At 41.2% G+C, this 16,210-nt stretch overlaps 1 protein-coding gene and 1 long non-coding RNA gene across 4 annotated transcripts in view; one reads left to right on the top strand and one right to left on the bottom strand.

Moving 5' to 3' along the window:
* The window catches only part of LOC143434789 (uncharacterized), a 57,753-nt gene extending 54,561 nt beyond the window's left edge, over nucleotides 1–3,192 (top strand). The window contains exon 4 of the long non-coding RNA XR_013104549.1: nucleotides 2,191–3,192. This is a non-coding gene — a long non-coding RNA (uncharacterized LOC143434789). The remainder of the gene's footprint in view (nucleotides 1–2,190) is intronic.
* The window catches only part of Kmt5b (lysine methyltransferase 5B), a 49,027-nt gene that overhangs the window by 24,667 nt on the left and 8,150 nt on the right, over nucleotides 1–16,210 (bottom strand). For 2 of the 3 annotated variants that reach the window (XM_034500732.2, XM_076914647.1), the window contains exon 2: nucleotides 5,595–5,830. The exons of the other annotated variant lie outside the window; for it this stretch is intronic. In XM_034500732.2, coding sequence (XP_034356623.1) covers nucleotides 5,595–5,754 — 160 coding nt within the window. In that variant the 5' untranslated portion in view covers nucleotides 5,755–5,830. The remainder of the gene's footprint in view (nucleotides 1–5,594; nucleotides 5,831–16,210) is intronic. 3 annotated transcript variants of the gene reach the window in all.

Genomic DNA, 16,210 nt, shown 5'->3' with positions numbered 1-16,210 from the left:
AATTAAGATGGGCTTCTTGCTTTTGGGCAGCTAAATGACCAATATCCTCTTTATGGATGACTGAGGACCAGAAGTTAAAAAGCTGGCCTGGGATTAAAGTTATACAGAAGTGGAGAAAGACAGGGAATGAACAATGAGAGGCTTATTTCTATTCTTCTGTCTGAGAGACTTCTCAATGAATGAACTGAATGGATAACGTTAAGTGGCTGGGTTTCACTGAGAAGCAATGCAGAGAAGGTATGTACAGAAACAAAAAGCTTCCATCAGTGCTGGTAAAGGCTCCTGGGTAGTGTTCAGTCTGCTCTAGGAATTAGCACATAATTTACAAAGTGCTGATGACAGTGTAAGTTTAAGCTCTCAAAATCAGCACATGGAGAATGGAAGGTTTAACCTTTTCATCCATTCTTTCACAAAATAAACCATAGGGGTCCTTTCCAAGGAGTAGGTATATGATTTCTGCAATCAAAATACTTGCATATAAGCATGTAAAAAGTTATCTAAGAGGCTGGAGAGATGGCTTAGCTATTAAGAGCACTGGCTGCTCTTCCAGACCTGGGTTCAAGTCCCAGAACCCATATAGTTATAGGTTACAACTTCTGTTCTAGTAGATCTGACTATTTTCTTTTCTTTTGTTTTTAACTGGATTTTTGAGACAGAGTTTTTCTGTGTATCCCTGGCTGTCCTGGAACTCATTTTATAGTCCAAAATGGCTTTGAACTCTGAGATCCACCTGCCTCTGCCTCCCAAAAGGCATGCACCACCACCACCTGGCATGAGATCTGACTTCTGAAGGCACCAGGCATGTACTCAAACATATATGCAAGTAAAACAAATAAAAATTAAAACAATAGCAACAACAAAAAACTAAGCTGTTGACTGGGTCAAACCTAGTACCTCATGCATGCAAGGTAAGCACTGAGTTATATACATCCTTAACCCGCTACATTTTCTAAGTTGTATTGAAATACAAACTTAACCAGGTGAAACAGACAATTCAATGGTTAACAGATTCACAGAACTGTTTTCCCATCACCACCCCCAGGTGGACCCAAAATAAGCCTTACTGTCCCCCGCCAACTGCTCAGACTGAGGCAACCACTAACCTACTGTCTCTTTTCAATTTGCCTGTTCTGAAAACTTTACATGCTGGAATGGTAATATATATGATCCTCTGTGACTAGCTTCTTCTAACTGGCACAGTTCATCATGATATTCTATGTATCAGTACTTTTGTCCTTATGGTTAAAAAATACTCTACTTTAGCTAGCAGACACACCTGAGCTGCTTCTGTTTTGGGGCTATTATAGATAATGCTGCCACAAACCTCTGTAAAAATAATCATGTATCCACAAAGTCTTCCTAGTGGAGTTCTACCAGACTGGGAGAGTCCAAGCTTCCCACTCCTTGCTAACAGCCTGTCATCCTGATTCTAGCTCTGGGTGGCAGTGAAGGGATACCTTGGAGGTTTGATTTGCATTTTGTGCTAATTAAATATGCTACTGGCTACTTATGTATCTCTGGAGCAATATGTCTACTCAGATCCTTAATCTATTTTGAATTTGGGTTCTGTCTTTTATCTTGGCTTTCAAGAGATCTTTGTATATTCTGGAGATGGCCCTTTGTAGACATATGATTTACAACTATTTCCCTCACTCCATTCTATGGTTGTTGACCTTTCACTTTTTGGTGATTTCCTTTAACACATGGTTTGTGATTTTGATTTTTTTTCTTGTTCCTTGTATTTTTTTAAATGTCCTACTTAAAAAGAACTTTGCCACATGTGAGGTCAGGAAAATGTAGCCTGTGGTTTTTTGCTTCTGGGACTTTAATGTTTCACACACATGATGTGCTAGGTCCACTCCACTCTGGATACAGAAACCTAATTCTTCATTGCATTTTTCCTGGTACTCTAAAAAAAAGAAAAAAGAAAAGAAAGAAAATGAAAGGAAGGAAAAGGAAGGAAAAGGAAGGAAAAGGAAGGAAGGAAGGAAGGAAGGAAGGAAGGAAGGAAGGGAGGGAGGGAGGGAGGGAGGAAGGGAGGGAAAAAGGAGAAAGGAAACAGGGCTGGGAACCCAGCTCAGTGGGGAAGCACTTATCTAGAAGCCATGAGCTTCAATCCTAGCAAACCCTCCTACCCGTGTTGACAGATCTACACTGTGTGATTTATTCTTGTTCTTAAATGTATTCCAGGACCACAGAAGTGCTGGATTATACTTGTGCTGACCAGTACAGCAGTGAAGAAAGTTTTGAAATAGAGGAATCAGAGTTTCCTAACTTCACTCCTCACAACTCCAAACAATGTTTGCTATTCTGGGTTCCTTGGACTCCTGTATTTTAGAATTTATCATTTTTCAAATATGCGAGTTGGGATTGTGACAGGATCACCTGGAGAGTACCACCATCTGTTATCTAATCAGGAAACAAGCAACATGTTATTCTATCTATCAGGCCTTCAAGTTGTTTTTTTTTTTTTTTTAAAGAGATTTATTTATTTTACATGAGTTCTCTACCTGCGTGTTCACCTACGTGCCAAAGAGGGCATCAGATCCCAGTATAGATGGTTGTGAGCCACCATATGGTTGCTGGGAATCTAGCTCAGGACTCTTGAAAGAGCAAACATTGCTCTTAACTACTGAGCCATCTCTCCAGCCAGGTCTTCAATTTCTTTCAACAGCGTTTTTCAGTTTTCAGAAATACGTTATACTTTGTAGATTCTTATTGCTACTGTCTTTGAATGGCACTGTAAATGAGATGTTTCTGTTTGGTGTGCTTGAGGCTGAACCTGGAGCCTCCTATACCCTAGCTGAATCACTTATCACCAGGCTGCATCTTCAGATATTTTTTTTTTTTTTTTTTTAGCAAGGTCACCTTCATGCTGTCTTGGGTGGTTCTGAACTCTTAGTAGTCCTCCTGTTGCAGCCTTTCAAATGCTGGGATTAATAAATAAAATTTTCTTTAAAAAGATTTATTTATATATTTATGTTATGTATGAGTGCTCTATCTGTATGTATGTCTTCATGCCCAAAGAGGGCATCCAATCCCAATACAGATGGTTGTGAGCCACCATGTGGTTGCTGGGAATTGAACTCAGGACCTCTGGAGGAGTAGTCAGTGTTCTTAACTGCTGAGCCATTTCTTCAGCCTCTCAAATTGCCCATACACGAACACACGCGCAAACATAACTTTCTTCAGTGCTAGGAAAAGAACTACCCTAAAGGCCCTGGAGATGGGATTCTAGGAAAATAGTCTCCATTCTTAGAATGATATGCTAGTATTTTGTGAAGAATAGTTTTGTTCATATTCAGAAGTAGTGTCACTCTGTACTTTTCTTGTGATGTCTAGTTTTGGCATCAGGGTAAGAAAATAAGTTACAAGTATTCCTAAGACTTTCTCAAATGCTGGTGTCAATTCTTGAGACATCTCAGAATACACAAATGAAACCCTCTGGGCTTGAGGCTTTCTTCATGGGCAAACTCTACTGATTTTAAGTGACTACTTATTACCAGTTTATTTAGGTTTATTTCTCCCAGGCTGCCCTTGAACTCACAGGATTCTTCCTTCCTCTGCTGCCCAAGAGCTGGGATTAAGCTATGTGCCACCCTGCTCAACCTAGTTTCCTTTTGATTTTTCTTTGAATCAACAGTCATTCATGAGTGTGTACTAGTAAAACTTGTATTGATTCTAATATTTACTCTATGGTACACACTTATATGATTTTAATCCTTTTAAGTCTGCTTATATTTGTTACATGGCCTGGAATAGGATGTGTCCTGGAGAAAGTTCCATGCATGCTTGAGAATAATAAATATAATTGCTGTTGGTGAATAGAATGTTCTATTGATACCTGAGGGCTTTAAAATTCTACCCTGTTCCTGTTCACCTCTGGCCTGTTGTAGCACCCGTTATTGAAAGCAGATTGTTGCAGTATCTGATTTCTTGCTGCACTGTCTACTTTCTCTTTACTGCTATCAGAATTTAGCTCTGTGTGTTCTGGGCCCTGATTTTAAGTCAGGCTAACCATCTTCTTTGTTACAGAGCACTTTACGTGATCCTTCTCTGTCACTGGCTCTCTCTGCACCATTCAATATGTCCAACAATATTCAGCATCATGCTGTCTTCTCCACATTCTCTATCTCCACTATTTAACTTAAACTAAACCTTTTACATTGTACAAGAAGAAGCCAGCAATTTAAAAGCTTCAGAAATGTCTAGTTTTCTGACCACAGCAATGCCACTGAGAGGTCATAGTTTTAGCCTATGTTGACAGTAGCCATGAACAGGGGTCCATGCAGAGAAGAGCTAGTTAGCTTTGGGCTCCCTCATATTCTTAATTCCAAGCAGGAATTTGCCCAACTTTCTATAAAATACTGATCTGAGCTCATCTGGAAAGAGTAAAGGCACCTTAGCCCAATAAACAGCATGTACCTGAAGCTAAAGACAGCATGAGGTAGACCCAACACAACTAAGGAAAAGCAGAGATTGAGAAAGTCATCCTTAACATAGTTAGACACTTCTGATTAATATTCCTGTACATGCCCACTCAGACGTATGCTTGTTGTAGGGCATTTTATTTTGGAGGGGGGACAAGAAAGAAAAACCAATCCTAAAATTCAAAAAATAGCCTCACTGCTTGGTCTTGTGGAGGCTTGATGCCTCAGAGAAGAGGGATGCTAGAAGGGGTAGGTGGGGGTGGGTGGGTAGGAGGGGGGGGTACCCTCTTAGAGGCAAAGGAGAGGGGGATGGGGTGGGGAGTTCATAGGGGGAGACCAGGAAGGAGGACAACATTTGAAATGTAAGCAAATAAAATGATTAATTAAAAAAAAACAAAACAAAACAAAACAAAAAAACCTTATCCCCACCAAGAACCACAGAGGGCTGGAAGTAACTTCTCATCATAGGGTTTCCCTGACACTTATCAGTCCATGCAATCATGAAGAGATGGCAAGGATTGTGAGGGTGTCCTAAAGACCATCTATCTCTTTTCCATCCACTCCTCATGGAAAAGAGGTGATTCTATGGTTCAGCTTGCTGCATGGAGCACTTATGGAAGTTACAGCAAGGTATTTATTTATACTTATAGGAAATTCAGCAGTAGCATATTTTAAAACTCCTACAGAACAAATCAGCTTTCTACAAGTTATGGGTTAAAAAAAGCATCATAAAGATTACATAAAGTGGGGAGGGGAGATGGGGTAAAGAACTCTGGGGTGAGGGGGGAGTACCAGGAAGGGGGCAACATTTGGGACGTAAATAATTTTTAAAAAGATTACATAAAGCATGAAACTTAAGTTTTACATTTTACATGGTAAGAGTCAAAATTGTTAGTGTGTCTGTAGTGTCAGCTACTTGGGAGGCTCAAAGCAGGGTGATCACTTGAGGCCAGGAGGAATTCAAGTCGAGCCTGGGAATCATAACGGAGCACACCCCACCTCCCAAAGACAACAGGAAAAGAAAAAAAAAAATCTGAATGGACTTCTGAGAATGAAAAGGCTCTACTGCTGAGCATTGAGAACAGAGAGAGTGTAATGACAAGAGGAAGCTGAGGGAACACGGGTACACCACAACCAGAAACAGTGAGATGAAGGTGTACATACATCTGTTGGACCGCCTCTCAACAGCGTTTCTGCCAGTCTTCAGGGTGTCCTTGCCCGAGTGCTGTAATTTGGATTGATTCTGCTGATGGTCATTAGACAACTTGCCTCCATTTCTCCTGCCATTCACCACCATGTTCTTGGAGTCTCCCAACCACTTCATACCCACAGACAGCCTGACCCAGGAGCATTTAGTCACTCTCTTCAGATAGCTTAGAGAATAATTTCAATGTTCTCTCCTAACAGAAACAAAACATGAAAACAAAACAAAACGGGAGGTAAATATATGAAAGACCATGTCAACAGACTGTAAAAAACACACACAGCACTTTCGTCTGTCTTCCACACAGTAGTCTCTGGACTGGAGTGCCCCACACTTCCCACAGCACACCTCTAGCTCCAATAACATTCCTTCTTCAGTTATCAAGAGCTGAGAACCATCTCTGTCTGTGCACAGCTCAAGAACCCACTGATACAGTTTGGTAACACTCTATGAACTGCAAGTAAAATACGAGAGAATTACCTCCTTTGTCCATACAAAAGCTTTAAAAAAAGGCATCTAGGTGAAGTTCTGATCACTCCTACAAGGGACTATTGATACCCAGGAACTTTGTATTTACAGTGTAAGAACCTGGCAGGCACCTGCCTGATGTCCTCAGTTTGATTCTGAGCCCCAGAGATTGAGAAAGGAACCACGTCTCCCAAGCTCCCAAGCTGTCTTCTGATCTCCTGAATCATAATATGAATTTGCTATCTTTCTGCTGTTAGAAGGCATTTAAGGACCCATAGTCAAGTATCAGAGTCATACCCATTTGGAAACATGTGCCTTTCTGTGCCTCACAATGGCAAGAAAATTGAGGGGAACATTGTATAAACAATATTCTTCACTCTATGAACATTAATGAGCTGGATTTGGGGATGGGGATTTATTTGAGGGTCTGTTAAGTCAGTTACTGCTGCTAATGCTCTTCACTAGGGAAATACAGTGTAGTCCAAGTCAGACTAAAGCTTGCAAATGAGAATGTGCAAAACTGAAGAACCTCAGTACTGAATGAGGCCAGAAGTACTAACACAAGTCTGTGAGTACTAGCACAATTCCATCAGTGCACAGATGAACTGCCTCAGTAAGCCTGCAGCAGAAACAATGCAACTCAGATCTTCTAGTCATAGCTCTCCTGACAATAGATATTGGGTCTTTGTCTTCACAAAGGCATAGAAAACTACAAGTGATAATTATTACTGAGTGCAGTGGGGACTGACACCAGGGTCTTACACAGGCTAAATATGTATTCTATCACTGAACTACAACCCTAGCCTCATGATAAATTCTGAAGGACTCCAACGAATGTACATCTTTAATGATAAAAACACAAAACATCAACTTCTATGTTATGTACCCTCAAGAGTTTTTTGTGTAACTTCACAGAGGGTTAAAAAAATAATGGGGGTTTGGCAGGCTCAGCTGGAAGGTAAAGATGCCTGGCTGATGTGGAGGTAACTGTCTCTGAGGTACTTCCCTCTGGGTCTGTTCCTATTTAAATTCAGCTGCTGTTTAACTTTCAGTTCTCGTAGTATCCTCATTAAACTCATAAAGATCCTACTTAAATTACATGAGGTATGTAAAACTATATCACACATAAGCTACATATTATCCAAATAGTAAATTTTGCTTAAAGACCTTTTTTTTTTTTTTTTTACTTTTTAAGATTTATTGTGTGTGTGTGTGTGTGTGTGTGTGTGTGTGTGTGTGTGTGTGTGTATGTGTGAGCAAGTTCTGGTGTCCTTGGAGGCTAGAAATGTACAATCCTCAGAAGATGGAATTATAGGAGGTTATGAGCTGTCAGATTGTGATGTTGGGAATTAAACTCAGTTCCTCTACCAAGAGCAGTTCATGTTCTTAACCACTAAATCATCTCTTCAGACCTGAATTTTGTCTAAAGACCTTTAACTAATGATCAGATACTATGTACAATGTTTAAGCTCGAGAGGAAAGAATGAATTACATTACTGTATGCCATGTGACTGTGTAGTGCCCTTGGGAGATGTTGGATACTCTTTAGAGCAGGAGTTAACAGTAACTGTAGGTGCTAGGAACCAAACTCAGGTCCTCTAGAAAAGTAACAAGATAGCACAGTAGACAAAATTGTTTGTCACTAAGGCCAGCAACCTGTGCTTGATCCCCAGAGCCCACATAGTAAAGGGAAAGAACTGACTCCTGAAAGCAAACTGCCCACCTCCATACGAGCACTGTTCCACAAGACCACTTTCCTCCCCCAAATAATTTTTTTTTGAATTAAAGAACCAATTAAAACACACTTATTGCCAGGCGGTGGTGGCGCATGCCTTTAATCCCAGCACTTGGGGGGCAGAGGCAGGTGGATTTCTGAGTTCGAGGCCAGCCTGGTCTACAGAGTGAGTTCCAGGATAGCTAGGACTACACAGAGAAACCCTGTCTCAAAACAAACAAACAAACAAACAAACAAACAAACAAAAAAACCCACACACACTTATTTTTATTTTCTGTGTATGGGTGTTTTGCCTGCATGTATGCACCATACACATGCCAGCTACCCCAAAAGGCATAAGAAGGTGTTAGATCATGTGGAACTGTATTACAGATGGTTGTGAACTACCACATACATGCTGGGAATGGAATCCTGGTCCTCTGCAAGAGCAGCCAGTGTTCTTAATCACTGAGCCATCTCTCCAGCCCCAAATCCAGTTTTTTGTTTTTTATTTGTCACCACCCTCAGTGGGGACAACATACTGTGGGATCTCCTGATCTCCCATAGCTGTTAAGAGGGTCTAAACATAAGTGACAGACCACTTAGGAGTAATAACTCAAGAACGTGTTTTTAGGAGCCCTAAGTATAACTCTGTAGAACAGGACAGACAGACATGGCTTTAAAGACTTTATATGTTTGTGCAGGTGCCCACCGAAGCCTAAAGGGGGCAGATCCCTCAGAGATAGAGTTAGATTATTTGTGAGCTCCATGACTTGGGTGCTGGGTTAGAACTTGGGTCCCAATAGGGCAGCAATTGCTCTATGCAGAATCTTTAAATAACAACTCATAGTCCCACCCACAAGATTTGAAACAGGAACCCCAGTTGTGACAAGACCTCTGTGTGATGCACAAGTTAATGTGAGAACAATTGCTCTAACCATTCTTTCACTGTACTATCTGTCAGCATAAAGAAGATAGACCAATTTTCTAAGAAAATTCACAGAACAGAAATTTAACCTACAAATACATCTACCAAGGATTCTTCCTAAGCTTTAGGAAAAGTTCACCAGAAAATCATCCCAGCAATAGTGCTTTAGTCACTGCAAGCTGCTCTCACTAGAACTCACTGAATGTAGGTTAACTACCAAAAAACTATAACAGGGCTGGTACGATGTGATCAACTGAGGCTCCTGTCTGAGCAAGTCCACAGTGTAGGAGGTGTTTGGGTCAGTCAAGAGTTAACACTGATTTCCAAGATACAGTGCTGTGTGTATAGCTCAGCAGAGGCTCATGAATGGGGGCTCTGTTGGAATTGAAGATTTTTGCATAGGAACTTGCTGTGTAGGTATGACTGGCTTCAAACTCACAGATATTTCCTGCCTCTGCTTCCCCTGATTAAAGGAGTAAATGGTCTGTTATCTAATTTATATTGCTAAATCCAGCTTTTATATAGGTTCTTGTGACCTGAACTCAGCACCACATGCTTGTGTGGCAGGCACTTTACCAACTGATCCATTCCCCAGGCCACCTGTGGGAAAAACATACCAAGAAATGATAAATTAGTAATCAAAGCAAACTGAGATGGCTCAGTGGGTAAGAGGGCTTTCCTCATAAGCTTGGCAATTTGAGTTCCATTTCCAGGACCCACACAATGGCAGAAGTTGACCTCCATATGTACACCATGGCACATATACAATAATTTGAAAAATACAACCAAAAACTTAAATTAAGGGGGTGAAGAGATAGGTGATTAATTAAAAACACTTGCTCTTGCAGAGGTCCCAGGTTCAGCTCTCAGCACCCACATGGCTCAGAACTCTGCAACTCAAATCCCAGAAGAATACAACACCTCTTCTAGCTTCCTAAGGCACAGGTGTGCATATGATACACAGACATAGGCAGGCTAACACTCATACACATAAATAAATCTTTAACTGAAAGTACCAACTACACAGATACCTATACACTGGTATTCATAGAACATAGAAAAACCTGTCTTGAAAGCAAAAACAAAACAAACAAAAAATAAACACCTCAGAGAACAGAGAAGCAGTGTAAGCAGGAGTGTTTTTGGTCAAGCAGGTGTGATGACTTTTTTCTAAGAAAGCTGAGGGAAGACAGGAAGCTAGCTGCAATCACCAGTGTACTAGGCACAAATAGGGCAAACGCCAGCCTAGAGCAGAAACACCTTCACAGTCTATGTGGTGTGGCAGGGGTAGACAAAAGGTTAGAGGGGCAGGGTAGGGCAGAGAGGATGAAAGTACAGGCAACAAAAGGTAGATTTTAGAAGGCACTTGGAGACAGAATTTATTCTTTCAGAAACAAAGGTAGCATAGTGGTGTTAACATCTCCTCAGTTTTAAAGGACCACACTAGCAGGTTACTGTTGTGAAGAAGAGCTCACAAATTAAAAGCAGAGATGCAACATTGGCCTGCATAGGTAATAAGAAATGGCTGACTTCAGGGTCTTCTCTGAAGGCTTCATGGACAGCACTGAGAGACTAAATGTGGAGGTTAGACAATGAAACCTCATAATTCCTATAGAAGAATCTTGAGGCAGCTGACAAAAACTATAGGAATCTCAGGCTTTGGTCATTTCTAGATGTCCAGGGCTGAGAAACCTGGTACTGTGGTACTGGTAGTATTTCAAACCACAAATCCAAATTTATCTAGGCCCAGGTGTGGATAAAGTAGGTCCAAAAGCTAAGAAGACTAGCTAATAATCAGATGTCAAGATGAGGACAAAGCAGAAGGAAGGAACAAACAACAGCCCAGGGACACACTTCAAGAAGAACACCTTCGCCGGGCAGTGGTGGCGCACGCCTATAATTCCAGCACTTGGGAGGCAGAGGCAGGCGGATTTCTGAGTTCGAGGCTGTTAGTTGCTTTAAGAAGTCCAACCGCAGTTCAGAACACTCCAGACCACACAGTTCCAAGGGGGAAGAGGTTTATTCAGGAGATAGGGCAAAGGTGGGGAGAAGAAGGTGGAAAGGTAAGAGAGAAGAGAAGTAGAGGTGTGGAGTTTAGACAGAATACTAACAGAGGCCAGCCTGGTCTACAGAGTGAGTTCCAGGACAGCCAGGACTACACAAAGAAACCCTGTCTCGAAAAACAAAACAAAACAACAACAAAAAAAAAGAACACCTTCCTCTTGGGTAGAGGGTACAGAGATTCAGAAGGCAAGTTAGGACAGGCTACTGATAACTGAGTGAGCCCTGCTGGCAGGACAAAGATTATTAGCAAAAGAAAAAAGTCTTACATGCCAGGAAAGACATATGTAAATTAAATCTAGAGACTGAGAAATACTAGAAACAGACTGATTATTTTGAAATGGTTTAAAGTCTGAGTTAAATTTTAAAAATTTATTTGGGAGGCTGAAGATGTACATGGTTCAACAGTTAAAAGCACACACCACTTTATCTTTTAGTAATTTTATTTATTATTATTATTTTAATGTATGTGAACACACCCTTCAGACACACCAGAAGAGGGCATTGGATCCCATTGGAGACAGTTGTGAGCCACCATGTGGTTGCTGGGAATTGAACTCAGGCCTCTGGAAGAACAGTCACTGCTCTTAACCACTGTGCTCTCTCTCTCAAGCCCTAATCATTTTTATGTATTTTTATATGTATATGTGTACACCTGAGAGTATGAACATGCACCATGTGCCTGTAGAAGCTCTTAAAGGTGAGAAGAAAGAGATGGATCCCCTGGAACCTGAATTACAGGCAGTTGTGAGCTACCATGTAAGTGCTTGGAACCAAACTCAGATCCCCTACAACAGCAGTAAGTGATTTAACAACTGAGCCATCTCTCCAGCCCCACTTACTTTTATATTAGCATGAATATTTTGAATATATGACTATATACACACCATGTGTGTGCCTAGTAGCCTTGGAGGTCACAAGGAGGGAGCCACCTGTCTAGCCCTGGTGTTAAAACTTTAACAACTGGTGGACATGGTAATGGATGCCCATAATTCCAGCACTCTAGGTGCAGAGGCAGGAGGATCAGCAGTTAAAACAGTAGCCTCAGGCACATAACAAGTTTGATGTCAGTCTGAGCTACAAAAGACCTGGCCTCACGATGGGCAGTGGTGGTGCACGCCTTTAATCCCAGCACTTGGGAGGCAGAGGCAGGCGATTTCTGAGTTCGAGGCCAGCCTGGACTACAGAGTGAGTTCCAGGACAGCCAGGGTTATACAGAGAAACCCTGTCTCGAAAAACCAAAAGAAGAAGGGAAAAAAAAAAAAAATACTAGCCTCAAAGGAAAAAGGGGGAGAGGGCAGTGGTGGTGGGGAACCTACTACTGTTGACTTGCTAGATGGACATGTGAAACTGCTTCCTAAATATCTGTGTTTATGTTTATGCACACAGGTTGCACTCAGCCTTGGGCAGAGAAGTTTCTTTCTTCAATGGTCAGCACTTAATCCAGAGACTCAAAGCAGTCCAAAGTGCTGAGAATAAGTGGCTATTGAGTATTCAGCCCAAAATGGGACATCTACATCAAACCCTACTCCACGGCTCAGAAAACATCAAGGAGGAAGAAGTGAAAAGAATATAAGAATAGGATTGGGGTGGGGGAGGGCTGTGAACTATGAACTCTCTTATGAACTCACTACCATTGTGGTTATCTACACAAGATCAAGACAGCAGCAGCAATCAGTATTGCAGCAAGCAATATTATACTAGCAGGACTCAATGGGTTGCAAAATAGAGACACACACATGGGGGAGGGGAGAAGAGTATGTTTTGGTGGGTTGATGGGAGGAGTGGAGGGAAAAGTTTAGGAAACATGATCAAGATACATTGATACATTGTTTTGTGTATGATACTGTCAAAGAGTACATACAAGATACTCTATTTAAAAAGTTAATTCTCTGACCTGGAGTGACATGCTTTTCTAAGTAGAAGATGGTGAAGTCCCAAGGGGTGACCCTGCAGTCTCTAAAAATGATGCAACTAGATTCTGAGGAAAAGTAAGAGTAACTGCACTAGGGATGGCAGCGTCATTCCCAAGTGGCTGGTTCATCAACACTAAGGGAGAGAGTCACTGGATCAACAAGTGGGAGAAGAGGTTATGTTTCTCAGGTTCCAAGACCAAGCACAAGGTTGGGGTGGGGGTGCCAAGAAGGATCAGCATGGAGCACAGGAGAAGACTGCTAAAATAAGAAAGTACTCTGGGGATTAAGAAGGCTAGTCTAGAGGCTTAGAAGACAATGAATTTGAGGCCAGCTACATAGTAAGACCCCCCCCCACCTCAAATATAGTACAAAACAATCCCACCCCTCCAAAAGAATTGAAGTAGAAATGGAAACTCATAATCACACTATGTTATAATATCACTAAGATAAAGAGCACCCATCCACTATTACACCTCCCCTCCCATGAGAACACTACAGCTGCATTCAGGGGAGAGGGTACTATTTTCCCTAAATTCCTATTTACTTATATTCAGAAAAACACCCAATCCAGAAGAAAACATAGTTGTCTCAGTAAATGTACTAGACTCAGGAAGTATCCTGTGCCCAACAACAATGGACATCTTCCTGCACAGTCTCTGGATGAAAAAGCACAGCGCTGGTGGGCCTCCTGAGTTAACAGTCTTGGCCCATGACTCTGCTTCCAAATAGAACTTCAAGGTGGGAGAGTTTTTTGTTTTATATTGTACAAAAACTACTTTTAAAAATTCTGCAGAGAGAGCCTGAGAGATGGCTGAGAGGTTAGGGTAACTGGTTGCTCTCAAAGAGGACCCAGGTTTAATTCCTAGCCCCCATATGGCAGTTCACAACCACTTGTAACTTTTAACTCAGGTTCCAGGGGATCTGATGCCCTCTTCTGGCCTCCATAGACACAAGGCACACACATTCTGTACAGACATACAACCAGGCAAGACACAAATTGACAGATAATTATTTTTTTAAAAGAAAATTTAATGTCATAGAAATAAAAACATTCATTAGAGTGACTATAAGAATTTTAACATAATTCCTATGACATTAAGAACTCCTGAACAAGTTTAACATTCTGGGCTTATCTGTGTGTTTTACCTTAGAGAAAACATACAGTGGCAGGAACAGTCCCAAATGGTTGACAACAAAATAGAAGTTAAAAAGCAGACTGTAGGGCTGGAGAGATGGCTCAGTGGTTAAGAGCACTGACTACTCTTTCAAAAGTCCTGAGTTCAATTCCCAGCAACCACATGGTGGCTCACAACCATCTGTAATGGGATCTGATGCCCTCTTCTGGCATGTCTGAAGACAGCTACAGTGTACTCGTCATAAATATAAAAAAAATAGAAGTTTTATTAAAAAAATAAATAAAATGGCTTCTCACATTTATTTAAAAAAAAACAAAAAAAAAAAAAAAAACAAGACTATAGCACCAGTGACATGGCTCAACGGGAGCAGATGTGCTTGCCGTCACTTCTGATGACCCGGGATCAATCCCTGGGACCCACACAATTGTCCTATGACTCCTATATGAACATTATGGTATGCATACACACAAAGAAACATTAAAAATTAAACAAAAAACAGGCTCTATCTTGTTAAAGAATTCTGGAAATCTTTATTCAAAAAAAGCAATATATATTTATTTAAGTGATCTAACTACAATTTGGTAACAACAATAGTATGATTATCCTGGGGTCAGTGACAGCACTTTACCTGGAACACTGTCAGCTTGGCAACACGAGCACATCATCTTCTGGAGTAAAATTTACAGACACAACAAAAAATAAAAATGTCCACTGCTTCCTACCACAGGGCCTTTGATGTGGAATGCTGCTGCCAGCCTGTTCTAGTCCCTGCAGATTCAGCTTCCCTACTCTCCGTGTCTTGTCTGCTGATTCACGGATTATTCTCCAGCTGTGCATGCTGGGCACAGTCCTTAAGAACACTGGCACTCAATATTGCAGTGGAAGCTACAAGGTAGTACTTACACTACTGGAACCTCACATAATGGTGGACATAGCACAGATCCATTTGTGTCATTCCCTCTATTTTCAAACCCCAAAGCTAAATGGGCCCAACTGGTTGTTAAGTTTTTTCCTCCAAATCTAAGACTCAAAATATGCTAACACAGCAGATGCCAAACCAGTTTCATCAATGCTATTCCAGGCCCACATGCAATCAGCACACACCTACTCTCTAAGGAACCCTATAGCAAACTGACCAGGCCACACAAACACCGTAAGCTACCAGAAGCGTTTGTATCCAACATCCCGTCCCGAGATGCCAGACAATTCAATGGTACAAATGCTCAGCTGATCCTTTTCTAGGAAGCGACCATAAATTTATGATTAGCTTCCGTGACTACACTGCTGGAAAGCATCTCATCTGAAAAGCTAGGTGACTTGATAAGACTGTTAGGAAACAAAAGAAGGAAACATAGGAGACTTTTGTTTCTCTAAACTCTCATGATGCCTCCCATTTACAGTGAAGCTGTCTATCACAAGTGTTAATCAGTACTTAGAGTCAAAGAATCAAAGAGCAGGTCTCTATAGTTTAAGACAATATAACACACACACACACATCATCATCATCATCATCATCAGGTTTCCAATTTCCTTTTCTAGCTTCTGTAAAGCTAAGCTCAGATGCACCAGCTCAGCCAATCAACAGCTCTCTGAGGTACCCTTGGATGTCATACCTTCATCTGGACCCAAGATAATCACACCTGAAGCCAAGAGACTCACCTCCCACCTTTTCAGTGTATGTTAATGGCTAGTTTTAAAAACCACTGATCGTGGTAAGCTGGCTAGGCTGATTTACTCTAAAGAACAAAGTAGAGGGTTGAAAATGGCAGCAATGTTTGTTAAATTCTACCCTATGAAACTTGTGGATGTTACCAGGAAAGGGTTGAGGATGCTATAATTAAATTAAGAGCTTTATGACAAGATTAATCCTGAAACACCTAAGTGAGCCCCTAATGACATAAAAAAAAAAAAAAAATGTCCTTCAACAAGAGACAAAGGGGCTAAGGCTAGCTCCTCACCACATCCTGGCTTGAGCCAGGTGATACCACAACATACTACTCTTGCTTTAAGCCATCAAGAACCAGGTAGTTTATTCCAACAGCCAAAGGAAAACTGCTACAAAGACTTTGACAAAGTACACCAAGATAGAAACTTGTCATCAGACTAGAAGCACACAAAATCCCACCATAATCCAGACTGTTCTTATAGAACCAATATATTGAAAACACCTTCAAAGTTATTTCCCCTGCGACATAGGTGCAGACTTGCATGGGTTCTGAAAATACAACTTCTCAACTAGGTACTTAAAGTGATGTGTGCTAAGCCAAATAACCACTTCTTAGGAGTGTCATGGCTGACATTATCCTATTTTATCAAAAGCCTATTTAGATAAAAATTTTGATTTAGCAAAACA

Source organism: Arvicanthis niloticus, chromosome 1 (genome assembly GCF_011762505.2).
Source record: "Arvicanthis niloticus isolate mArvNil1 chromosome 1, mArvNil1.pat.X, whole genome shotgun sequence".
Lineage (NCBI taxonomy): Eukaryota > Metazoa > Chordata > Mammalia > Rodentia > Muridae > Arvicanthis > Arvicanthis niloticus.
This window is presented reverse-complemented; position numbering and strand designations above follow the sequence as displayed.